At 43.1% G+C, this 27,523-nt stretch overlaps 1 protein-coding gene across 1 annotated transcript in view; it reads left to right on the top strand.

Moving 5' to 3' along the window:
• PRKG1 (protein kinase cGMP-dependent 1) overlaps positions 1–27,523 on the top strand; it is a 304,417-nt gene that overhangs the window by 6,069 nt on the left and 270,825 nt on the right. Inside the window, exon 2 of the mRNA XM_015866197.3 lies at positions 24,114–24,280. Coding sequence (XP_015721683.1) covers positions 24,114–24,280 — 167 coding nt within the window. The remainder of the gene's footprint in view (positions 1–24,113; positions 24,281–27,523) is intronic.

Raw genomic sequence — 27,523 nt, 5'->3', positions numbered from 1 at the left:
ACAGACGTCTGCTTATCTTTTCCTTCTCAGCCCCAAAGCACTTCATTCTGCTAAGCTGTCCCGTCTGTTAGGCTTTCCATCTCCCTAAGAAACCCCCCTCGTTTCCTCTCTACATCAGCAGTCAGAGAGCTTCCAGTGGCTGTCACATAAGATAGAGCGGGAAGCTTGATTTTCCTGACAATCCAGCTTTTCTGTTGTGTCAGCTTGCACAAAATCAGTGTCTTGTGGCTGATGAGATGTGATGTCCCAGGGGCCTCCTGTTATGGGCAGACAGCATTTCCATCAGGTTGGGTGCTTGGACCTTGCTCAGCTCAGCCAAAAGACTGATAGCTCACATTGCTGCCATGAAAACCAGCACCAAAACAGACAAGCAGCGACCTGTTTACTTTGCATCGGGGCATTCAGCGGCAATGGCTTTGAATTGTATTGACAAAACGTTGCGGTGCATGCAGGATGATGGCAGGATGTCATTCAGCTGTTACTCGATATGTCTTGGTCCAGTACCGAAGTAAAGCTGAGGGTAGCTGTTGTTACTTGTCCTCTTTGCAGTTCCTATAGACTAACAGTCATATCTTGCTCGTGGGCAGTGTGCAGATAAAACACGGACTATGCCTCAGTTAGATATGGGGTTTGTCTGCCTTCATGCCCGTACATCATTCACTGCTGAGTGCTCTCCTGGTGCTGTTTATCAGGACTTGCTGGGCATTTAAGAACTAGTTGAGCCAAGTGTATGTGCACATACATATTTTCTTCCATACACGTCTTTGCACTTTTAAATCTTGTTAACAGAGCAATTGCACAAAGGGGAGAAAACATCTCCTGCTCATCAGATACTTGATTGCTTTCTGTTTTCCCAGTAGAAGTGCAGATCTGCAAGGCACACGGGAGAAATGAAGCGTGGAGAGATGACGGCTTTTCTCTATTAGCAGTATACCCAACACAGATGTACTCAGATACTACGATAATGAGTATGTTGGGGGAGCTTAAATAAGGCAGATACTCTGATCTTATGCGAAGTTCCCTTGGTTAGAGCTTTGCGTGCAGTTTCTGAAAGGAGGAGGCAGCCATTGAGTAGTTACCATTTGAAGTTAGACTTGTTTCTGCAAGGAGATATTTGAACTTTTACAGCAGTTCTGCATGGAGAAGACGCACAGGTGGTACAGCTCACTTACTTTGTTGCTTAACTGACTCTGACGTGGTGTCTCGGAGCTACAGCTTGCCTTGGCATAAAGAGCTCATGCGGCCTTTTCGTTGGCAGTGGCGCAGGGATCTGTTGCAGTGTGGATATTGTGTTGCAACCCAGCAGTCTTTCATTAGAGGAGTCCCATGGGAATGCTAACTATCTGTTTTATTTCCCTCCATTCATTAGCTAGATTTATTGAAGTCCCTGCAGGAGGGCATGCACCATCAAGGGATGCTTTCTGCAAACATGGCAAGCCTGAACGCTGGAGCACAAGAGCCAGTAATGGTGACAGTGGGATGGGAGTGTACCACTGCTACTGGTTATGTATTAGGCACTGGCTCTATTTCTTACCTTCGTTTTGATCAGCAGTTCCATCCACAAGCTACAAAGGACTCTTTCTATTATAGATTTAACCAAAATGAACCTGTTCCTTCTTTAAAAAAACAAAACCAAAACCTGTATCCACTGGAAGAGGCTCTTGATGCAGTCTGTGATGGACAACACGTTATAAATGAGAGTCATGTCGTTTGTTAAACTCACTGGACTTAATGGCTGCAAAAATTTGGTCTGTAAGGCCAGTATTAAGGAAGGTAGCTGTTGAATTACAGTCAAATTTTATGTGTATTGGAGACCCTTATAAGGCTCAGATGCTAGTTCCTGAGTAGCACCTACAGGGGAAATAACAGTGTAGTGCCTGTCTTACTTATGCTCCTGTATGGGTTTGCTTCCTTGCACCAATGACTTCTGCTTGCTTTCAACCTTCCAGGCACTCTGCAGATTTTTGGAAGACCTAAAAGTCTTGTTTTTTTTTTATCTGCTTGTGTTGGTGATCCTGGGATTGCTCAGCCATGGCCATTGAATACCTTGATAACATTTTCTCTGGTATTTTCTCTCTCAAGCACTTTTCTGCAGTACATATATTGAGAATAAAGGGCAGCTACCTCAGCAAATTAGCGTGAAAGCATTGGAAAAAAATTGTAGAGTATGGTTTTATTTAGGAGTAAAAAATTGCCCTTTGTTGCTTGTTGCCTGTGCTTTTCAAAAAGTATCTGTGAGGGTTTCTGAGAAGTGAAATGACTTGTCTGTGCTTTGGCACTCAACTAAAAAGGTAAATCAGATGCTGCATTGACAGAGAAATATATGATTGAATTTCAGCAAGCAAAAACTGGTTTCAGTGATAATGGATAGAAAACATTCTGTGTAGGCCTAACTCTACGGTGTGGTAGATTTTGTTGCAAGAAAGGTGCATGTGTGTGTGATTCCATTGGAAACAAACATCTGGGGGGGTCTCATGCTTTTATGACCAGCAATCTTAAAACACTGAAACCGGAAAAAGTTTTGTCGCCTTGTGATGTGTTTGATTGGGTTGTTAGAGGCTGGGTTCCCAGGCAGGAAGGTCTGAGCAGAGCACATTTGGGTAGGGGTAAGAGCCCATCCTGCTGCTGGAGCTTCAGCTGTAAGCTGCCTTTTTTGCACCCAAGGCTCGGATGGGTGACCATGGCCACTTGTGGCAGAAATTGGTTTCGAGGAACAGAAGCAAATTCTCCACCTGAGAATATAATATATAATATTATATATATAAATATAAATATATATAAAAATAATAATAATATAATATGATGCTAAGCTGGCTCCTTACAGCCTCTAAATACAAACAGAATAGCGCATAGTAGAGGAAAAAAACATTTGCTGAGTTAAGTGGGCTATATTTAGGTGCCGAACAAACAGAGTTCTGCTTTTGACCCTCCCCCTCACACCCCCAAACCCGCTTTTTATACTGTCTGCAAATGTCTTGGCTGTTCGTGGCTTCTGTTCTCTGCAAAAAGAATAATTGTGAGCAGCAGAGAGAGGACATCTGTTACAGCTGAAAATAAAACAAGGCAAGCTCTTAGGCGTACATCCCCTGTGTCCATCCACACTGCTCTCTCCCCAGTGAGTGCTGCATTTGTGGCATCTTGTAGTTTCAACACAGTCGATGCTTAAAACAAAACCCCTCTAAACTGTCCTCTGTCACCTGCTTGATCCAGACCTACTAATCTGTCCATATGTTTTTGCCTCATGATGTATCTGGGATTAGAGGTGAGGCATTAGATGTCACACCTGTGCTGGAGGAAGCAGCGGGCTGCAGGAGCTCCTGTCTGCCCACCACTTTGTTCTGTCTGCCTTTCCATGCTGATTAACAAGCCTTTGTAAGTTCCTAATTTTTATATCCCAGAGAGTATGTTAACTCTAATTCCTTCATAAGCATTAACACTTGGTGATTAGAAGTTAGGTTTCATAGCTAATTAAATAGCAAATGACAAGGCAGAGCCTTTCACAAAGGGTCACTTGAAATGCCTGTGCTCTCCTTTATTGGGTGTTCATTTTCACAGTGTCATGGTTTAATAATTTTGTAATTTTTGCTATCAGTATTCCACATCATAACATCATATAAAGCATGAATAATTTTACTGAATCTGCAACTTATCAGAAGAAGACTACATCTCCCAGGGAACAACACGATAGGTCACGGGACCTGGACTCTATATTAACTCTGTCGCAGAACAGACTGACGTCTTTCGAGTTCTGGCGTTCAGGGGAGTGTGTGGGAGCCTTCAGCCGTTCGCCTAGATTCACAGTAGGCCTCTCGGTTACGGGACTCATTCTCTCTCCTATTTTGCTTGATTCGTTAGCTCAATTTCAATTATATTGTATTATATTGTGTTATCCTGTATTTCGATATAGTATTTAGTAAATAAGTGTGCCTCCTTAGATCGTTGCCGCTGTTTTCTTTTCCTAATTAACTTTTTCCCTTTCGGCCTAGGGCCCCTCCGGGGCCTACGGCCCCCTGTCACGGACGCAGGTGGATTTTTAGTTCAAACCGTGACAGATTTTGGTGGAGAATGCGGGCAAATTGAGTTGCTGTTTTTTCTGTGTTTTCTTCTGTTGCTCTTTTAGCTTTTAACAGAGCTACGAGTTTTTTTTCCTGTTAAGGAGCTATCTCGTGTTTGGGATTCTGCACCTGCGAGCTTGACCTTGAAAGTCCAGGCGGACTGCCAATACTCCGGTATATTTTATAAACACTGCTGAGCTTTGTTTTCTTTTACTTTTCTCTCTCTATTGGAGGAAAAAAGATGTTTTCTCTACTAAATTTGTTTTACCAGGGACTGTGTGCCATTGGTTCCTTTTTTGAGACGCTCCGAACATATTGGGCCATGTTTAAGCTAGCCACTTTTTCTTATGGAGCTATACAATTGTATAATGAATTGAAAGCATGGTTAGCAATGCTCACTTCGTATCTGTATACAGCTCCAGAGGGAGCAACTAATGCAACTAATTATACAGAAATGGTGATTTTTAAGCGTGCTCCTCTTTCTTTCTATGAATCCTTTATGCAGTTCTTGAATGATCAGTGGGCCACACTCTTAATCTCCCTGATCTTACTGTTGATTATTGTAATAATCTCACTCAGTATCTGGATTTATAACATCCGGAGGAAGTCTTCCCTAGAACCAGAGAATACTGAGTGGCAGGGAATTGAAGAGATTCTCAAAGGACAGACATCTTCAGTGTTATGGAGCTTCACTCCTGAACACTTGAAGAATCCTGAGAGTTTGATTGCATATTTGAGGCAGGAATGTTGTGGCTCAGGCAGATCTCAGGAGGCACAAATGATTTTGGGCCTAGCTAATGCTTATTGGGCCTTAGTCAATACCATTCCTGAGAGAGAGAGTCTTAGAGCTGAGGCAGAAAAACTTTGGACTGAGAAGGTAGAGAGAGAAAAAGCTTTTGAAGCTGAGAGAAAAGATCTCCTGTACCAACGAGACTCAATCTGGTACGAGAAAGAGAGTCTTAGAGCTGAGGCAGAAAAACTTTGGACTGAGAAGGTAGAGAGAGAAAAAGCTTTTGAAGCTGAGAGAAAAGATCTCCTGTACCAACGAGACTCAATCTGGTACGAGAGAGAGAGTCTTAGAGCTGACGCAGTAAAACTTTGGGATGAGAAGGTAGAGAGAGAAAAAGTTTTTGAAGCTGAGAGAAAAGATCTCCTGTACCAACGAGACTCAATCTGGTACGAGAAAGAGAGTCTTAGAGCTGACGCAGAAAAACTTTGGGATGAGAAAAGCTCCCTGCAATCCCAACTCAACACTCTCCAGTCCGAGTACAGCGCCCTCCGGTCCGAGCACGACGCTCTCCAGTCCGAGCACGGCGCCCTCCGGTCCGAGCACGACGCTCTCCAGTCCGAGCACGGCGCCCTCCGGTCCGAGCATGACACTCTCCAGACTGAGCGCGATGCCCTCCGGTCCGAGCATGACACTCTCCAGACTGAGCATGATGCCTTCCAATCCAACTGCGACACCCTCCAGTCCGAGCACAACACTCTTCAGTCTGTGCATAATGCCCTCCAGTCCGAGCATAACGCTCTTCAGACTGAGCACAATGCCCTCCAGACCGAGCACAACACTCTTCAGTCCGAGCATAATGCCCTCCGGTCCGAGCATAACGCTCTTCAGACTGAGCACAATGCCCTTCGGACCGAGCACAACACTCTTCAGTCCGAGCATAACACTCTTCAGACCGAGCACAATGCCCTCCAGACCAAGCTCAACACTCTCCAGACTGAGCGCGATGCCCTCCGGTCCGAGCATGACACTCTCCAGACTGAGCGCGATGCCCTCCGGTCCGAGCACGACACTCTCCAGTCCGAGCACAGCGCCCTCCTGTGTAAGTGCGTCGATCTCCAGGTCAAACATGACTCTATTGACTCGTTGTACACTGACCTCAAGGCCGACTACAACGCCCTCAAAGCCAGTCGCAGCACCCTCCGGTCTGTGTACGACGAGCTCCTGTCTGACTACGACGCTCTCCAGTCTGAGCACGACGCCCTCCAGTCTAGTTATAACGTCCTCAGGGCGGAATGCGACACCCTCAAGTCTGAACCGTATGTACTCCAACTTAACCAACCACCGGGGGCACCAGATACAATGTTGGTTGCCCCTGTAAGAGGGCGAAAAACAAAACGAGTTTCAACTCAGATAGAGAAAATGCAGAAGGAGTTAGAAGAGCGGAGGGAGTTAGGAGAGCAGGACTCAGGAGAGCAGGGGGACTCAGGAGAGCAGGGGGACTCAGGAGGTCAGGGGGACTCAGGAGAGCAGGAGGAGTCAGAAGACCAGAGGAAGTCGGCGGAGCAGAGGTTGTTAGAGCAGTATAAGAAGATGTTAGAGGAGGAGAAGAAGTCAGAGGAGCAGAGGAAGTTAGGAGAGAGAAAGTTAAGAGAGAGGAAGAAGGAGGAAGGTCGCCTGGAGGAAATAACACAAGCGTCAGAGTCAGGGTCAGAGTCAGACGAGGAGCCAAAAGCTAAATTTTCTTTACGAGAATTTCTCGAGTCCAAACTTATAGATGGGGCAGCCTCATCAACACAGCTGCCAACATTAACACCTGGGACTCCTGATAGAGCAAAAGGTGAGCAAAGTATTACGACCATTATTGATCGATCTTTTAAACTGAGTGAAATTCGAGATCTGAGAAAGGATTTCACACGTCAGCCAAAAGAAAATATGGTCACTTGGTTACTTCGCTGCTGGGACAATGGTGCCAACAGTGCGTGGCTCGATGGCAGTGAAGCTCGCCAACTGGGTAGCATTTCCAGGGACTCACGTGTGGACAGAGGTATAGGCACATGCCAAAATCAGTCCTACACCCTCTGGAAGCGGATGTTGATAGCGGTAAGAGATAGATTCCCCTTTAAACGGGACTTGGAGCCTGAGAAAAAGAAATGGACTGATATGGAGAAAGGTATCCAATTTTTGAGAGAAAGGGCTCTGGTGGAAATGCTCTACAGCCCCCAGTTCAATCGTAACAATCCAAACCAATTACATGATCCTGAAGCAGTCCACGTTCCACGACAAATGTGGCGTGACTTTACAAAGGCAGCTCCAGAAAAGCATGCCAGTGCACTTGCATTGGTATATGGCAAAGGGGAAAGAAAGCCCCTTGTAAATGAGCTAATTAGCAGACTTCAGGAGCTTGAGTTATTTATAAGCGCTACAGAAGTTAAGCTTTATACTTCAGCCATTGTCCAAATGGGAAAAAAAATAGTAGAAAGGTTAGACAAAGTGGAGGAAACACAAAGTGATATTATTGACAAATTGGCTAATGTGCCTGATGTAGATGAATCCACGGTGGTACCAGATGATGGAAACCAGGATTTCCACGATCGCCTATTGAGAGAGCTAAACAACATGAGTTCCTCTCGACCTGTATCATCGAAAATCTCAACCATAAAAAAGAGACGTCCTCGTATTCAAGCAAATGACAACGATAAGACACCTCGTATTCAAGCAAACGACAATGATAAGACCATACGTTTTGCTTTGTTGTATTTCTTGAGTAATCATGGGGAGGATATAAAGAAGTGGTATAACTCATCCACTTCTGCACTTCAGGCACGAGTGAAAGAATTACAATCCAAAACAACCACCAAGGTGAACTCTTCCAAACGGGGGAAAGTTCCAGTTGCTGCAAGCCGCCGAGGTAAACAATAGAGGGGCCCTGCCCCCAGCCAGGGGGGGGAAAGGGACAATAGAGTATACTGGACTGTGTGGATTAAGTGGCCTGGCACATCTCGACCACAGAAATATAAAGCCTTGGTGGACACTGGTGCACAATGCACCCTAATGCCCTCAAGTCACCAAGGGACACAACCAATATATATCCATGGAGTGACTGGGGGTTCCCAAGAATTGACTATGTTGGAGGCCGAAATAAGCCTCACTGGTAAAAACTGGCGAATGCACCCTATTGTGACTGGTCCAGAGGCTCCATGTATACTGGGAATCGATTACCTTAGGATGGGATATTTCAAGGATCCCAAGGGGTATCGATGGGCCTTTGGGATAGCTGCTGTAAACACAAATGGTGTTAAGCAGCTGTCAACTTTACCTGGTCTGTCAGATGATCCTTCTGCTGTGGGGTTGCTCCAGGTAAAAGACCAAGAGGTACCAATTGCCACCAAAGTGGTTCACAGACGGCAGTACCGCACCAATAGGGACTCATTGCTCCCCATTCAAAAGCTAATTCGCCAATTAGAAAATCAGGGAGTGATTAGCAAAACGCACTCGCCTTTTAACAGCCCCATATGGCCAGTGCGTAAAACCAGTGGGGAATGGAGGCTGACGGTAGATTACCGTGGCCTGAATGAAGTCACACCTCCATTAAGTGCTGCTGTACCAGACATGCTAGAACTCCAGTATGAATTGGAGTCAAAAGAAGCTAGGTGGTATGCCACCATTGATATTGCTAATGCCTTCTTTTCCATCCCATTGGCTGCAAAATGTAGGCCACAGTTTGCTTTTACCTGGAGAGGTATTCAGTATACCTGGAACCGTTTACCCCAGGGGTGGAAGCACAGCCCAACAATTTGCCATGGATTGATCCAAGCTGTTTTGGAACAGGGTAATGCTCCTGAGCACTTGCAGTATATTGATGACATTGTGGTGTGGGGCCATACAGCAGCAGAGGTTTTCAAGAAAGGGAAACAGATAATCCAAATTCTTTTGAAAGCTGGTTTTGCCATTAAGAGCAGCAAGGTGAAGGGGCCTGCCCAGGAAATCCAGTTCTTAGGCATAAAATGGCAAGATGGACGTCGTCACATCCCAGCAGATGTGATTGACAAAATCACTGCTATGTCTCCGCCCACAAATAAAACAGAGACCCAATCTTTTCTGGGAGTAGTGGGCTTTTGGAGAATGCATGTCCCAAACTACAGCCACATAGTGAGCCCTCTCTATCAGGTAACACGGAAGAAGAATAATTTCTCATGGGGTCCTGAGCAGCAGCAGGCTTTTGAGCAGATAAAACAAGAAATAGCCCGTGCCGTGGCCTTGGGGCCAGTACGGACGGGACAGGATGTGAAGAACATCCTCTACACTGCTGCTGGAGAGAAAGGTCCCACCTGGAGTTTGTGGCAAAGAGCCTCAGGAGAGACCCGAGGCCGACCCCTAGGATTTTGGAGTCGAGCATATAAAGGGTCTGAGGAGCGCTACACTCCAACTGAGAAGGAGATCTTAGCCGTGTATGAGGGGGTTCGGGCTGCTTCTGAAGTAGTTGGGACAGAGGTTCAGCTTCTTCTAGCACCTCGCTTGCCAGTAATAAACTGGATGTTTAAAGGACAGGTTCCCTCCACCCATCATGCTACTGATGCCACTTGGAGTAAGTGGATTTCATTAATTACTCAACGAGCTCGAATGGGAAAACTCAGCCGTCCTGGAATTCTAGAAGTGATCATGGACTGGCCTGAGAGTAAAAAAATTGAAACACCACCTACAGAAGAGGTATCACGTGCTAAAGAGGCACCACCATACAATGAGCTACCAGAAAACGAAAAGAAATTTGCCCTGTTCACAGACGGATCATGTCGTATTGTAGGGAAGCATCGCAGATGGAAAGCTGCTGTATGGAGCCCCACACGACAAGTTGCAGAAGCCACCGAAGGTAAAGGAGAATCAAGTCAATTCGCAGAGGTAAAGGCTGTTCAGCTGGCTTTAGATGTGGCTGAACGGGAGAGGTGGCCAATGCTTCATCTTTATACTGATTCATGGATGGTGGCAAATGCCTTATGGGGGTGGTTGCAACAGTGGGAAAATGATAATTGGCAACGAAAGGGGAAACCTGTTTGGGCTGCTGAACTGTGGAAAGACATTGCTGCCCGAATAAGGAACATTGTTGTAAAGGTGCGCCATGTAGATGCTCATGTGCCTAAAAGTAAGGCTACTGAAGAACATAAAAATAACCATCAGGTTGATCGAGCTGCCAAAATTGAGGTGGCTCAAATAGACTTGGACTGGCAGAACAAGGGTGAATTATTCCTAGCTCGGTGGGCCCATGAGACTTCAGGTCATCAAGGAAGGGATGCAACATATAAGTGGGCCAGAGACCGAGGGGTGGATTTAACTATGGACGCTATTGCTCAAGTTATTCATGATTGTGAAACATGCGCCATAATTAAACAAGCCAAGAGGATGAAACCTATTTGGGGGGAAGGGCGATGGCAAAAGTATAAATATGGAGAGGCATGGCAGGTTGATTATATCACCTTGCCACGATCTCGCAATGGTAAGCGTTATGTACTCACCATGGTGGAGGCAACCACTGGGTGGCTCGAAACATACGCAGTACCCCATGCTACCGCCCGAAACACCATATTAGGGTTGGAAAAGCAAATCCTGTGGCGGCATGGCACTCCGGAAAGAATTGAATCAGATAATGGGACCCATTTTAAAAATTCCCTTGTAACCACTTGGGCCAAAAATCATGGCATTGAGTGGATTTACCATATTCCCTATCATGCACCAGCTTCTGGTAAGATTGAACGATTCAATGGGTTATTGAAAACTATGTTGAAAGCAATGGGTGGCGGAACGTATAAAAATTGGGAGAACCATTTAGCAGAAGCCACCTGGTTGGTCAACACTCGAGGATCTAGTAATCGTAATGGTCCTAACCAATCCAGCTCCCTACGTACCGTGGAGGGAGATAAGGTTCCTGTAGTACACATAAAGAGTGTGTTGGGAAAAACAGTTTGGGTCCTTCCAGCGTCTGGAAAGGGCAAACCTCTCCGGGGTACTGTCTTTGCCCAGGGACCTGGGTGCACATGGTGGGTGATGGACAAAAATGGGAATGTTCAATGTGTACCACAAGGGAATTTGATGTTGGGGGAGTGCAGCCAATGATTTTCCTGTAGATATATAGGTAGAGTCTCAGAAAATATTTCAATTAGGTACAGAATAGTTCAATTAGGTATAGGACTTAAGATAGAGTGGATTAATGTTAAGGAAACACTTTTTCTCTATATACCTTAATTAGGCATTCTGTAAGCAAGTTTTCCATCTGGACTCTATATCCTGCACTGGCCATGCATGTGTAGAGCACACATGGAAAGAAGTATAAGTCAAAAGGAAATCTGCTGTGGTGGCTGGGAAAGGATGAGTGCACCTTGATGTGGGGGACGCCCTACTAGCGCTGCCTTTCCCCTCTACCGCTGACATGTTTTCCTTTTTCTGGCAGTTTTGCCATTTTCTCAAAATTAATAAATAGTAAATTAGGTTATAGAGTTTTGTTCTCAACTTAGGGATTTGTATGGAATAAATATAGATTGTTGAGAAAAAATAAGGTTGCTGATTATTCACAATTATACATATGAGTGTGTATGTATGTATAAATATAATGTAATGATGTAGAATAAGGGGTGGAATGTCATGGTTTAATAATTTTGTAATTTTTGCTATCAGTATTCCACATCATAACATCATATAAAGCATGAATAATTTTACTGAATCTGCAACTTATCAGAAGAAGACTACATCTCCCAGGGAACAACACGATAGGTCACGGGACCTGGACTCTATATTAACTCTGTCGCAGAACAGACTGACGTCTTTCGAGTTCTGGCGTTCAGGGGAGTGTGTGGGAGCCTTCAGCCGTTCGCCTAGATTCACAGTAGGCCTCTCGGTTACGGGACTCATTCTCTCTCCTATTTTGCTTGATTCGTTAGCTCAATTTCAATTATATTGTATTATATTGTGTTATCCTGTATTTCGATATAGTATTTAGTAAATAAGTGTGCCTCCTTAGATCGTTGCCGCTGTTTTCTTTTCCTAATTAACTTTTTCCCTTTCGGCCTAGGGCCCCTCCGGGGCCTACGGCCCCCTGTCACGGACGCAGGTGGATTTTTAGTTCAAACCGTGACACACAGGAGGATGAACTTTCTCCATGTTTCCACCTAAATAACAGAACTGAGTGCAGGTGTAGGTTGACAAGTGGTTTATCATTTTCTTATTAACCAGAGAGCATATTGCACAACAATACTGAAAATATATGTCTTCTTGCTGTTGGAGATGTCCCTGGTGTGTGAACTGCTGACAGTTCTCAGTAGCTAAAATTCAGTTTGGTCTGTGTATTCCTAAACCCAAATGCTACGTGGAGCCCAGCTGAATTCTTGGAAGGTATAGCTGTTGTTTGGGATTTCTGCTGCTTAACTTCCAGCTGTGTGTGCTGGGTGGATCTGACCAGAACTTGAAATGAGAGCACCTGTGAATCCTGATTCTGTCTGGCACTTCTTTGTTCTCTGCGACCCCTCCTGACTCTGCAGACTTCTCTGAGCTGCTCGGGGAAGGAATATGACAACCATAAAACTGAAGCTCAGGGAGATATCAGGGAGACAGCAGCTAAGTTTTGGATTGCACTGTTGTGCTGTCTCAGAGCACTCAGTATCCGCTGGACCTCAGAGGCTGTGGTAGGAGAATATCAAAGCCAAAACATCACTAGAAATTCAGTTTCCCAGCCTGGGTCAGGTGAGGAATTTCTTGGATGTTGTGGGTTTGCAGCAAGTCACAGCATTTAACTGTAAGTGCTGTTATTGGATTTGTTTAGATAGATAGGATTTCATTGTTCCCTCATGCATTTGCTGCCTTTCCTAGAGTCCTGTGGGGGCTTTTTGCAGTGTTAGCATCTCCATAGGTGCAATTAGCTGTGTAATTATAGTGGTCTTGTGCTCTGCATTTCTGCTGTGGCATAATCATCAACGTGATTGTCAAAACTGTTTAATTTGAAGTTGTGATTCAGAGATGAAAAAAACACCTCCTAACTGCTTTGAACAAAAGCAGGGAAGGGCTGAGGAAAGTGCCTTGTTGGATAGTTGTGTGACATCCTCAGTGATCTGTATGGAAGTGTTTGTGGTTGGGTATCGCTCCTTTACAGGAAGATGGCAGAAGGCAACTGTTGTGTGCTGGGGACCCAGGTTAAGCAAACTGCTAAGCGCTTTAACTCCCTCTTAGCCCTGTTTCCTCACTTCCCAGCAGTTTATTTTCATGCCAAAAGGTAATACAGAGGTTTTTCCTTGCTTGACAGCTGATCAGGATTTATAGCTGTGGCTTATCCAAACAACCTGTTAAAATGTTATGGGCTGTTTCAAATATAACAGTTGTCATAATTCAAACGAAGAACAAATAAACATTCATTGTCATGTTCTACTCAGTGTACACAAAACTGTGTGCACACGTCAGCTCAGATTGGAGGGACAAATATTAGTCTGAGATTTCTCTCTCTCTGAAAGGCGCTGTCTAAATATTCCTTTTTAATAATACAGAGGCATTAGAGCTCCACAGACTGCACCAATTTACTTGACCTTTATAAATAGAACAGCATCGTATCCCCCCACTGCGATAAAAGAAAGTAGCATGCGGATTTACTCTTCACCATATATAAGACTTGTTATATTTTATTCCTTGACTTTAACGGCAGGTTGTGCAAGTGGAAATTGGACAGAACAGCACAGTGCGTGCCAGCTCTCAGATCACTGCCAAAAACCAGCAGATTTGTATACATAAAACCGACAGGTGAAGACTATCCTGTCTGTAAGGCCTCTTGCCTTTGTTTTTAGCTGAATTCTGTGAGTTATGGTACAGGAGGGAAGAAATATGTGATATGTTGGGTACCTTGAGGTGTTGATGCCACTCATGGCTAAAATCATGCGCTGCAGAGAACAAAGAATGGTGGAAGCCAAGTCTTAGTAATGTGTTTAGCATCTTTTTAGGGACATTACAAATAGTGCTTTAGGGAGCTTTTGTCTTTAGGTTTGAAGATGAGCAAGTGACTGATAATTTTATTATCATAATTAAGGTTTAGAATTGAGCAAGTAGGCAAAACCGAGTAGTTACTTCAATTGCAAGACGTGGGTAGCTCTTCTCAGTGTTTCATCATGGAGAAACTACAAAGGTTTATGTTTCTGGAGTGAATCTGCCTCACAGGAACGCAGGTAAAACTAAAGTGCATTTCCAAAGAGCTGTTTGTGTACTGCAGCTAAGCCAGCTTAAAGATGTTAGATGAGCAGAGGAATTTCATTTAGAACAGGTGAATCCTGCACAACCCCGTGGGTGACCTGCACACTGCGTGGGATAGGGCAAATAAGCTGAAGTCCTTCAAAACTAAAGAACATTTGGAACTCGTTCCAAAGGCAAGCTTTCAAGTGCAGTTCTGTGGATGCTGATCTTTCTGCTCTTGGATGTCTGTTGCATTTATGTGTTTTCTGAGGACTTGCGTTTTCTTTTGACTTTGAGGCAAAGAACTGTCTGAATGTCTTTAAAACAGTTAAATGTCTTGTAAGTAAAGCTCTGCAGGTCTATCAGGGTTAAAGTCTTCTGAATTATTTCGGCTCACTCTAGTAGTTCCTGTTTCCTATTCCAAAATAACTCCTTGGCATGCAGATTCTCTCCATCTCTTGTTAGCTCTCTCTGTGTATTCCTTCATGTAAATATTTCCAAAACGCAGCCTGCGTTCTGTGGAACAAACTGAAATGTGAGAGAATTGCAGCGATGCTTTTCAAGGAGCGAACAAAACTGCATTCCTAGTTCTGTACAATATTTGGGACAGAGGAAGCTAACTGTTTCCCTAGAGAGCCGCATGTGGGAGGACCACTCTCACCAACTCTTTGTGATGCCAGCTCTGGTTTTCTCAAGCCCGACGAAGGAGCTGAGTGGTGGAAGGGTAGAGAAAAGGAAACCATGATGCAGTGGGAGTGTCAAGTGAGGTACTCAGAAGAGAAGGAAGGACGACCCAAAGTGTGCTCAGAGCAGGCATTTTTGGTTTTGAAGGTGGTGTAGGAGGGTGCTAAGACATAAGGTTGCTGGGAAAGAGGAGAGTAAATACAGGATAGTAATGCAAGGAAAACAAAATAAGCATGATGCGCAGTAGGCATATGAGCAAATTACTTTTCTGTTCACATGGTACAGATAAGCATCACTTGATTGTGTGCTCTTTTCTGGCTTAATTTTTCTGTCTTTTCACTATTTTGAGGTGTTTCTCCCCTCCCTTTAGAGCCTTCCAGATGGTCTGCTCTTAAGGACCTTGGCAGCAGACCTGCAGCACTTCTTCATTATAAATTACGGGCAGCAGGGCCATTGATAACTGCCCACAGCTATAACATATGTTGCAGTGGGTGCTCTGAAATTGGTGCATGATAAACCCATCCATCTCCTATGTGTCAGACATTGTAAGTATTTTGGGAGAAACGGTGAACGCTGAGATATTGTTAGTACTTCATGCTGAATTATGGGATACCAATGGCCAAGTAGCATCTTCCTTAGGATTTCATCTGATATAACAAATCCTAGATGCGGGACATCATTTGTAACAGTGAGTTGGTTTTTCAGGGTCTGCTGCTTGAGGATTAAAAAGATAATCTTTCCTGCAGCTGTCGGAGCTGTCTTGCATTCCTCTGAGTGGGATTCAGGTATTTTGGTATTTCCTTTTGTGTGATTCTTGTTGCTCTTTGTTTACCTATCAGCACATCAGCACACATCTGTCCTTTTTACTGTTGTGCTTGCATTATTGTCATCCCATCTGCGTTCCCCTAGTCTGCATCTGCAGTGCTTGTAAGGGAATTCCTCACCCCCTGCTGTGACAGCAACAAGCTCCAGCTACATTTCATGCACCCTGCCTTTGAGAGCGGAGCCTTGTTGCTTTGTACTCAGCCCATCTTATGATGACAAATATTTATGTCTCCCATCACTCCTATCTCGACAGAATGAATCTTGAGCATTCCTGTCTTATTAAAGGGATTGCTTTCTTGGTTCTGGAGGAGGCAGAATAACAACCTACTTAATGCGTGTTGTAGTCTATACTCCAGAAGCAAGCAGTGCTGTTTCCTGCTGAAGTGGTCCTGCTTGTAAAGAGCAGAGCTTTCCTTTGGGAGCACCTCAGTGTTTCTCGTGCTGTGATTATGGCTTGCTCTTCTGCTAGGCTGTAATGCCAGTGGGTTACAGTTGCTTGTAGGGGAGGGTGCCTTACACTGCAATCATCAAAACTTGCTCAGAGGGATGAAGTCCCAGGTGAGCATGCTGTTCCTTGGCCTTACCTTGGCAGTACACGTTTATGTTGCTGCCTCCTTTTGCATGTGTCCGTTCCTGTTAGCGTTCCCTGAGGGCAAGTGGTGCCGTAAAATGTGAGGTTACCAGTGTGCTGCTAGTGCAAAAATATCCTCTTCTTTACAAGAAATAGGATGTTTCCCTTGACAGTGTGCTTTCAGGCCGAAGTGCCTGGAAACATTCAAATCCTCTGGAGGGCAGTTATTTTGATCAAAGGGGAGCCATTTCCTAGAGTCCTTGAAATCGATCCATCTTTTCCTTGCCTTCCCTTTAAACTTGGTACCCTTCTGATGTCAGTTTTTTTGTACGATTGCTCTTCAAAACAATTATTTTAACTTCTTTCTGGCTTGCATTTTCTCTTGGTTGGATGGGGTGGAGTTGCAAAAATCTGTTGAGTTTATCTCTGAATAGTATAAGTGTGAAATAGGGGGATTTATCCTGCATCTGTAAAGGTTATCCTTCAATAGGCAGTCTGGGACTTTATGGGTGCTGCACTCTTGGTAGACTTCCTAAGATAAGTTTGAGGAAAGATTGCTGCTGTGAGGATGTTCTTCAAAGCTCTGCTGGAGGGATGGTTGGTACTCAACACAGTGGAAATACAGATTAGAAGGTAGTACTTTGAATGTGACTGTTTATCTCTGATCTGATGAATAGAGAGAAACTGCTGGTGGTTGGCTCCTGGTATGATCCCCAGCCTCCCTGCTTTTCTGTAGGCAGCGTATGAGTTTCCTGCTGCTGTTCTGTCTCCATTTAAATGTTATAAAGTTATATGACTTGGTTCCTTAGAGTTCATATCATCTGCCAAAAGGTGCTTGTCAGAATGTAATCTGGTTTATTAGTAGACTAGACAGAGCCTTCATGATGGTGCTCCCATAGCTCTGCTCAGGACTGTTCTGTCCCCGAAGCGACCTTTCTGAGAGCTGATCCAGTGTCAGTGCTTGCCTCTAAATCCCTGCAGTCTGCTCCTTGGCTCCTGGCTGAAGATGCTATTTAGGTAATCCCATACTTCCTTACAGTATTTGTCTCTCAAAGCATGGCTGCTAACGTCAGTCCTTTTACTGACCCTTAAGAAAGGAAGAAATACTTCTTCTTCAATTCCTAGAGATATTTATTGAAGGACTAAGGCTCCAAGTGCTCGTCTGCATTCTGCTCCTGAACACCTATATTCTTTAAACCAGGGTCTTTGCCAGGCAGCAGAAAAGCAGAAGTAGTGAAACAGCGTAGATGGTGACAGTGCCATCCATCAGAAGTGTTAGGTGAATCAGTAACTGGCGTTAAATCTGTCACCTTTATTTCATAAATCACATTTTCTGTGAAGGCCCGTGCTAAACCTACTGCTGTATATTTGCACTGTCGTGATATCTTTCCCTGCTGATGCTCTTCTGCTGAGGAGGAGCAAAGTGTTTTTGCAGAGCACATTCATTTTGCCTGGACAACAGCACATTTAGAAAAGCTTGCAATGTGTTTGTAGCCTCTAATCCAAGAGACAAGAGCGAGCTGTCTCTGCTCAGAGGATCTCTAATTGGATTTCTGCATCTATTTAAATTAGGTTATCATCCACTTGGCAGATTTCCTGCTTTTTCCACCAGGGTGAAGTCCATCTCTGCAGCAGCTATCTGTGACTTTCTTCTCCAGGGCATCTGAATGCAGTTCTCTCTCTAAGTGTTCATTTATCACTGTGAAGCCATGCGGACCTCAAAATATGCTAATAAACTTTGGGAAACTGTTTTAGTGGCCATTTAGCTGCTGTCCTCATACCTGCCTCCAGTCAGCTTGCTGCTTGGAGCTGCCAGGAGTGGAAGTGTATGTGGATAATTGTTTGATTGATGGAGAAACTCTTGCCCTTAAAGTAGGAGGTTCTTTCCAAGATACATTGCCTTGACCTTCAAGATGTTTTGCCTGGATCTCCACGGCTTAGTCTTGCAAACTGAACCTTGCTGGAGGAGTTTGGGTGTTGCTGCATCCCTTGGTGTTGCAGCGTATGGGTACATATGTTTTCTTTGCTATTTCTGTAGGTGTGAAAAAGTCTCCAGCATAGTTACACTGGATGTGAGCACAAAAACTGTGAGATGTGTAAGAACACCACCCCTGCAAAGACCATGTTGTTTAGCCAAGTGTGTAGCATGTACCTTGTTCGGTTCGTCCTTTGGCATTCATTTGCTATGTGTGCTCACCTATGACAAGCTGCCCAAAGTTTCTGCTGCTTCCTTCATTTAATAAAGTGGCTGTTCGATCCTGTGGGGAGGTATTGGTAATGGCTTCTCAAAATGAAGCTCGTGTGGGAGTTGTTCAGAGGTGTCAGGCATCTAAGAAGTAGGCAAATTGTGATGGGAGGAGATGATTTTCTTGCTGACAGTGCCAAACATTTCCAGTATCTAAACCTGGGTTTTTGTAGGATGGAAAATAGTAGACTAGAAAAGGGTGGTGAAAATCTGTGGGGTGAGATATATTTGAATACAGGAGTTAACAAAAAAAAACTTCCCCACGGAACCTTGCCTACAGCATTTGCATCCTAACAACAGTTTTCAATGAGAGAAATTCAAGGAGAAATTAACATTCTTTTTCTTAAATTGTTTTACTTCTTAAATGTTGAATGCCAGAATGTGATATAATGAGCAACAGTGTAAATGAACGGCATGTTTTACTGATATATTTAGAAGTACTAAGTGGAGCTCTCTCATCAACACGTTCTCTACAAAGCTCCTCTATTCGCAACTACAGGTCATATTTACATATAAGCAAAAGGGAAACGTGGGGTTTATTTGCCTTTTTTTAAAGGTTTAGATCAGGGCACATTTGCTCTCCCTGTTGCCTCTCTAAACAGAATGTTGGCTTAGATTGTTTTTCGTGTACTCTTCCGAAGAACACGTGCTTCCATCCAGCTAAGCAGTAATGGCCTTGGCTCAAGATGTTTCGGATCCCATCCAGGAATGTTCTCTTGCGACCTGAAGCCTCACCACTGCTGTCTGTGGTGGGAAAGGCAAGCACTGTCATGAGCATCAGCAAACATAGTGAAGGCTCTGTGTTACTCCGTTCTGAACTTGGGTCCTGCTGTATTTTCAGTTAATGGGACAAGAGTAGCTCTCCTGAGTTATATTTACATTTCCCTTTAAGGAATGTTTAAAGTGATCTTTGTCCGTAGCCAAAACAAACAGCTAATTCAGCGTTATCAGCTAGAAACGGTGTTGCAGTTGGGCAGCACTGAGACTTTACCAAAAGGTCTTTTCTGTCCTGTCCTGCTGCCACATGGTGCGTGAGTCTTAAAAGAGGATCCATTTCTCCTTCTGCAAGCTATGTTTTTAAAGCCAGCCAGCTTGCGTTTCTATTGCATTGCTATCATGCAAGAAGTACCCACTGCCAGCCTGCAGTGCCAGATCTCCTGGGGCACTGCAGGGGCAGACCTCCACTTTTCTGTAATTGACCTGTCAGAAATAATTCTCCTAACAACATAAACGCTTTTGTTTCAAAACCACCTTTCCCGAGGACAGCGGAGCTTGAAGTTGGTGGTTGAGGGATTGAAGAGTCATCCCTGAAAGTTATGCTTGCTTTCTCTCTCTTCTGCAGGAGCTGAAGAGACACCCACGCTAAATAACAGCACAGGGAAGAGATTTCAGCTGTGTAGCTGACAGTTGTTTTGATATCCCGGAAGGCTTTCTGATTTCTAGGCTCTTGTTTTTAAACCTCTGTGTATTTGACTGGCCGTGCAGCGGTGTTCGTAAACAGAAGATGAAGTGTCTGGATGAATAGGTGTCTGTGTGGGATGTGCAGCCTGCCTGTAGATTGAATAGTCGCTCAGTAAGCACCAGCAATTGTACAGCAAGGTTTTTGTGCCGGACATGACTGGTTTTTGGAGGATGTGGGCTTTTTTGTGCTCAGTGGGCATCTTTAAAGAGAACTTCTAAAATGTCTTATTTACTGAACTTTTCTTACTGTTTTCTTCCCGTTGCAAGGTTCAGCCGTGGCTGTGATCTCCAATTTAAAATGGTTTTGGTACGCAGCTGTGGCATTGTACATGTGAATGCTCTGCCCCTGCTTGGGACTGGGTGGTGTGCAAAGTCACATACATTCTGTATGCTGTTCTTCTGAGGGGCTCTCACAGCCTGGCACTAATGTTTTCGTGGATGAAATGCATTTATAGCAAACTTCTTACGGTGCTTTTTGCATGACTTCTGCAAATGAGGATGCAATTAGCTTGTTCCTACTGATGCCTTATTAGTTAGCGTGATGGGCTTAAACTCATTTGGGAACGGATGTATTACAGATGATTATGCCCTTTTTACTTTTTAATTTTCCATTGCTTTTGATCACTATTTTCTCAGTAAACATAGTTGCAGGTTTCTGCTCTGGAAAGTAAAGATGAGGGCTTCACTCTCTGCTCTGAATGGCCCTCTGCATTAGGAGTTGTTCAGTTGAGCCTTAAGTAAATAGGGCCCCATTCCTGAAATGAGGTCACTCAGAAAAAGTCTGTTCCATTATAAATACTGCAGGTTTATTTTGTTTGCAGGTTGTTTCTATTAGAAACTTTAATTAAAAAATGCAGACGGAGTACTCTTCAGCAGTAAGAGGTATTAAAACAGCTGTATCTTGTTTAAGCCGCTTGGAGGAGTGTGTTTTTGACCATTTTAGGTACCTTTCCTTTTCTATCAGACTTGTGTGTTAACACTTCTGCAGTGAATGCAGTTTTCATATAGTAATGGAGATGATTAAAGAATGGTGTGGTTCACAAAAGCATTGGTTCCGGGTTAATTGGGAATTATGAGCTAATTTATATGCTTTGAGTTTCACATCGTATAAAAACAAATAGAGAAGAAGAGAAATCTATTTACCTGGAGCTTCATCTGTGAATTACATTGAAAGAAAGCTGTGTAATAAAATAATGTGGAAATTGCTGAAGGCCCTGTATGCACAAGTATGTGGGAACGGTAATCTACATTGCATGAATAATTTCTTAAATTATTAGACTGACGAATACTCTCTTGCAGGGAACAACGGAGTAAATCTTATTGTAGCTATGACAATGTATTTTTAGTAGCAACTAATTTTCAAATACGTCAAGCTAAGCTTCGCTTTATATTTCTTTTTTTTTTTTTTTTGAGGTGGATGGAATATTTCTAGATGAAAAGGTGCGTGGCTTACAGGCTACAGAATGTGCTGTTGGTGCCCTGTGCTTTCCCTTCTATTGCTAGCACGCTTCTGCTGTTAAGAGCATTTGAATGACTTAGTGGACCTCTGAGCTTCAGTTTCTCCAGTATTTCTTCAAAGTAATGTTGGCCAGTGATGTCAGAGGTTGATGTTGGCGGTACGGCAGTAGTGGCTGAATCTTCCCACCAATATCCCATTACATTTTGTTGCCTTGTGACAGATGGCAGCAGAGGGGCAGTCTGACAGAATGGTGTCTGCCATGGGAGTGGGTATGAAGCAAAGATGTGTGACTGAGTTCTTCCACGTGGGAATAAATGGCACCCACTCACATTCATCAGTGCTCACTGAATGTTTATGGAGACCAACCGGTGGGTGTGAATTGGAAACAATGGTGGTAGTGTTGGAATATCACAAAGCTTGAAGCACGCGGGTCCCATAGATACTCACACAGAAACAGAAGGAACGCTGCAGGTTTGTCAGGACCTGTTGAACCAATAGGAGTCTGCAGGTGGAGGTTGCCTGGATTGCATCATTACCAGTGACGAGACGTAGTGTCACCACTATGAGTCAAAGTGGCAGTTCATGGAGTGGTGACATGTGAATTCCCCATCAAAGAAAAAGTTGAAGGCATAGCCCTCAGTGGCTGAAGTGATATACAGTGTCTGTTGGTGTAGGAAAGGGATGATCCTTCTGGGTTTCCTAGAACTTGGAAAAGCCATCAATTTTGACTGCTACATCACAACCCTGACGAAGCTGAAAGCTCAAACTTCCAGAATCAGGCCAGAGAAGAAGGCAGCCTTTCTCCCGCAGTGTGATAATGCCAGATCTCATACCAGTTTGAAGACTGTGCAACACACTGCTAATCTTGGCTGGACTGTCCTACCATACTCACCATGTGGTCTGGATTTGTCGCTTTGTGACTTCCATCTGTTTGGACTGATGAAAGATGGACTGTGTAGGCAACATTTTCTTAGCAACTATGCTAAGAAATAACATAATCATAACAGTGAGATACAATGGGCCACCTCTGTTGGTGCAGATTTTTCTGAGCACAACATACCGGCATTTGTTTATTACTGGTGAAAATGCACAGCTAATAGTGGTGATTATGTTGAGAAATAGTGTTTTGTAGCTGAGAATTTGCTCTCTCAAAGAGTGTTATTGTGCTCTTTGTTGTAGTTTCCATGGAAATAAATAACAGGCATTACTTTTGGAGCAACCTATGTATGTTGTAGAGAAGAGGTTTTTGATGCCACAAGTCTGTTGGTTAGAGCTACTCTGAGGCTTTACTCAGAATACTGTTAAGCTCACAAATTCCAAAACTTTGTTCATCTTGCATATATTTTGCTGCTTCTCCCCAGAATGGATTTGTAGCAGATATCTTAGTCCTTCTGCTGCCCCTTTGCTGCCCTTTAGATAAGGCAGACCCTTTGTTGCCCTTTATTCCTACAAGCACAGCATTGCTTCTTTCTGTGGGCCCTAAATTAACAAGGAGGTCCAACATACCCGTGTCTGAATTCCTTGCATCTCTTGTGACTGTTTTTCTAAGCACCCTTCATGAAAGGCTGACTTTATTTTATCGGGGAGACAGTCTCATTTTGAGCCTTGCAATGGAACAAATAGCTGGAATTGGAATGCTGGCTGATATGACTACCGTGAAAGCTTTTATTATGCTTTCTTCTTCAGCATGCTGCTTGAGTAATGCTAGTAATTAGTGTCTTTGTTATGAGGCTTATGGGGACCTGTGGGGGTGGCTGAGACCAAAAGAGCCATCAAGGCACAGCATAGAAAGTCTGCTCTTGCTGTACTATGTAGAACAAATAAGGAAAGCAAGTTATCTGCCTTATAACCAACCTTCAAATTATCAGCTTCACGCTACTGAAAGCAATGAAAGAACAACGCAGTTTTCTTCCTGGTGGTTTTTATTTGCTTGTGCAAGGAATTAGAATGATAGCACGTGAAGTTAAACTAAATTTCTCAAGAACAAATTTTCTGTAGCAGTCCATTCCTCCTTGCAGACAGTGCTTGAAGTCCAGTCTACTTTGCATTGAATGCTTCAGTAGCTCAGTGCCGATGGCCTGTCGTGTAAAGTAGAGCATTTTGGAGAAGTGAGTGCACTCCAGCTTTGTCTGAACCCAGATGTAGTATCCTCCCTTGTTCCTTTCCATAAGTTGCTCTAAGAGGTCTTGCAAAGTGTCATAATGTGGTGGTTACAGTCAGATCGGAGGCTTAGCCTGTGTTGTCAGAAACAGCCTCTTCCTTTCTAAACCTTGCACAGTGTAGAACTTCAGACTGTTAAACCAGTTGCACGCCAAGCCAAAACTGAGTGTCTAATTTTGTGCATGCTAATAAAACAACTGAATTTTGCCATTAGTCATCAAAGCAATTAATTGGTGATGTTCAACAGTGGTGCCTTCTCTGCTGGATGTTGTGGTGTTTGGAATTTGATTAATACTCAGGGAATCACTGCACCATCACACGCTCTTGTGTGATCCAGTTTGTGTGATTTAATAGGAATATGATAAACTATGCAGTAAATCGTTGGGCTTCTTGTTTGTGTTTCCTTTCACTTTTTGTGTATGGAAGATATTTTGGGTAGCTCTGTTATTCTTCAGTGTTATTACTGGTGTAGCTAAAAAGGGATCTTGCAATTGCATGACATCTATTTTCGTTATGAAACTGTATCTAAAATTATTTACAGAAATCATTGCAAGTTATTATTTTTTTTTCATCATCTTTGATTCCATCACATTTTTAGGGAAAAAAATCTGGATTTATTTTGCTCCCAAAGATATAGTGACTGAGGCACTGTGGGGTTGTGCCGTTATTGAGTGTGGTGGATGAATGTTTGGCTAAACCATGCTTTTTTGGTTTTCTTTTCTGTCCTGCAGGTCCAAGGAGCTAATAAAGGAAGCAATCCTTGACAATGACTTCATGAAGAATCTGGAGCTGTCTCAGATCCAGGAGATTGTGGATTGTATGTATCCTGTGGAGTATGGCAAAGACAGCTGCATCATCAAGGAGGGAGATGTGGGTTCCCTGGTGTATGTCATGGAAGGTATGGTTTCAAAAGCTGGTGCCTTTTTCCTTTGTTTTCCAACATTCATGCAGATGAGAACTTTATTTCATGGGAAAAATCATTTTGAAGAAGGAGACTAAGGACATTTTCTAAATACGGCTTTTGAAGAATTTGTGCAGACTACTTTTGCTTGGAAAATTCCATGCTAGAATTGTGTGCCTTCCTATATAAAGAAAGAGGGTTAAAGCTCTTAACCCAGCACTGAGATCTGTTGGAATAAGCCCCCACTAAATATAGTTCTTGTGCTTTAAGTCAATACCTATGCTTTGCTATATCAATGGTTGGCTTAACAGAAATGGTGGTGTTGCGGAAATGGAAAGTGACTTTAAAAGGAGGAGACTGTGGTAATAGCTTGCTACCTTATAGAATGTTGTGAGAATGAGCTTTTACATGTTGATAAAGCACATGGACATCTCTGCAGAAGCAATGTGTTTCATAATAGAAAATGGTATTTTTCTGCCCTGTGCACAAAATGAGTATAGCATCTGCAGTTTAGCATGTCTAATTTGTCACAGTATGTGTTGTGGCAGGGTTTTATCTTCTTGGTGAGATATGAATGCAGCCGTGAATGTTCTGTTTTTGGGAGCCGTTGGGTTTCTGAGAGCCTCATAGCTGGATGGGTGTTGTCAGCACTCCGCTTTTCCAGAATGTCAGCTGATTGCATTTTGTGTCTTATTCTGTTCTTTAGCTTTGTGTGTTGAATTGGGTATATTTTTTTAATAGGGGATTTGTGTTTCATCTGTAGGAGTTATTAGGCTCGATCAAACCTGATGTCCACTGACTGCAGTGTCCACTTATCTCTTTGGCTAATGTCTAATAGCGAGTTCTGAGGTAAATGTTGCTGTTTTAATTCAGTTAATGCAACAAATGAGTTCCCAGCTTGATTTGATATGGTACATGTAGACATACAGTTATAAAATCTCTTGGTACTCCTTAGGAAGGAGTAGACCTGCAAGCATTTTGTCCAGATGGTACCCAAGGAGAACAGAGGTTTCCTGCTTGTCTGTGTCTTTTGAGCAAATATGAGAAAACTCCAGAATATGTACAACTTGCGGGTTTCTGTGTATTTATACATGCACAAATTAATTTCTTAAATTGCCTTTCAAACAAAAATATTTTGGAGGCAGTAAGCCATCCTTTAAACATGGTTTCCTGCCAAACTCTTAATGCTGTATAGTTGCAAATGCTCTTTGCTACTTTCCCAAAACAGCTTTCAGGTTCTGCCCTTTTAAGGTTAAATCCTTTCTCATGGCACAGCTTTAAGTCTTCCAGCTTTTAATATTTACATATTTTCCTCATTCAGATATGCCCACTCCAGCATTACATGGAAAGGTGTGGGTTTTTCAGTCTCACATTTAGAATACAGAAACTATTTTATTGAGGTGCGAGATTTGTCTTAGCATTAGTAACAAACTGATTAAAGCGAAGCTTTTTCTGTTTTTTTAAATAGAGAAGTTTTCATATTGCACAACCCTGTTTCCCAAAAGCCGTCATGTTGGAGGTATATTTCTGCAGTGTGTCTGGGTTTGGATGATGTCCCCTGTTGTCCTCTGATGAAACCTCATAACAACAGGTTGCACTTATCTCCCGTTCAGTGCTGTTGCGTCCTTTGAGAGGAATTCTGGGGGATTTGTGGCCAGACCCCTTCCTGCTGTTGTTTGAAGCACCGAATGTTCCTTGCGACTCATATGGCCTTTATTTGATATATCTGCTGTTGTACTATTACTGTGGCTTTCCTGTTTCTAATTATTCCCTTGACTCTCATCTTCTAAAACAACTCTGTGTCAAAGACAACCTCATGGCTTTTGGGCTCTTCAGCTTGTTCCTGCTCTTCTGGCAGGTCTCTGTGTGTGAGGGCAGGGTTGGCTCACCCCCAGGATTTGGTTGGTCTCGTGATTTAATTTAAGATTATTTAGACAGCTATGTAAATATGTATAATGCTTTACAAACAAAATTATGTAGAGTTTATGGTCTATGTTTAGAAGTAATGCAATGAGTGATGGTGAAGTAATGGAAATGAGAGATGATGTTATCAAATGGCTTGGTTTATGGTTGTTAGTGTGGGCTCATTTGCTCTTGTTGGCTTATCACTGTATCCTTTCAGCTATTCAAACAAACAGACAAAAAACCTACAACCAATCAACTATAAACTTTATTCTTCATAGAGTTCTACTGAAAAAAACACAACTATATGAATATTAGTGAGTGATACTTTATTTTCTTAAAAACTGCATAAGCATTGCAAATGTTGTTTCGATGTATTCCTCTTTCCTTCCTTGCTTGTGATGAATATGAATACAAATTAGTCATGTTGAGTGTTTGATAACCAATACTATCATGCAAATTTCTAATTTACGATTCAGCATTTAGACAGAGCCTCTAACCAGAAGTCTGGGTTATATATGGGAGATGTTTCCTTAGACTAATTATAAATCGTAATTTAAGTAAGATGGATTTGAAAACATCCATCACTTTCACTGTTGCTTGCTGCATTCCCTGATCACTGTGAAGCAGCAGTAGTCTCCATTTTAAATTTTCACTTGTCTTCATAAAGCTTATTAGGCCTGAAGTCTCTATGATAATTATGATCCCTAAACATTTGGGTTCTTTGTCTTGAATGTGAAGATACTTACTTATGTGGCAATTTGTGTGCTTGGTGAGTCTTATTTATTGTATTTATTGGGGCTGAGATTTTTGGAGAAAAGAGCTCTGACCACCTACAGCAAAAGCACGCCTTCGGGCTGTTGAAGCTGGGAGTGAAAAGAAGGCTGAATGATCCTTGGCTTATGCATGTGAACTAGTCTCTGCTGGCTCTCTGAATGCAAGTCAAGCAGTTTTGAGGATAAAATAAGCTTACCAAAAATACTACCTTTCTTATTAGTGTGTGTGCTGCTCTAAGAGTGCCTCATCAGCTTTTTGTGATAAAATAGAGGTTTCTTTCGGAGTGAAAAAGGGATTATCTCTCTGTTGGTCAGTTGTATTCTGCCTAAAGAATCAGTTTGCCACCGCCCTCGTTTTAAGTTTAATTAAGAAACAAAAGTTGTCCAAGCTCTAGTTTCGGAGGTTTCATTTGGTTGACTTAAAGCCTTTTTTTGGGAATTACTTTTCAGAAATTGCTTAAGAATTTGGAAACCTGGAAAGGTCTCTCTTTGAGAGATGCATCTAGATCTGTACCGTGTTGACAGCTTTGAGTTATGTGTGGGTGTTACCTTGTGCTAATGA

Source organism: Coturnix japonica, chromosome 8 (genome assembly GCF_054131305.1).
Source record: "Coturnix japonica strain WE chromosome 8, WE-NBRP24, whole genome shotgun sequence".
NCBI lineage: Eukaryota > Metazoa > Chordata > Aves > Galliformes > Phasianidae > Coturnix > Coturnix japonica.
This window is presented reverse-complemented; position numbering and strand designations above follow the sequence as displayed.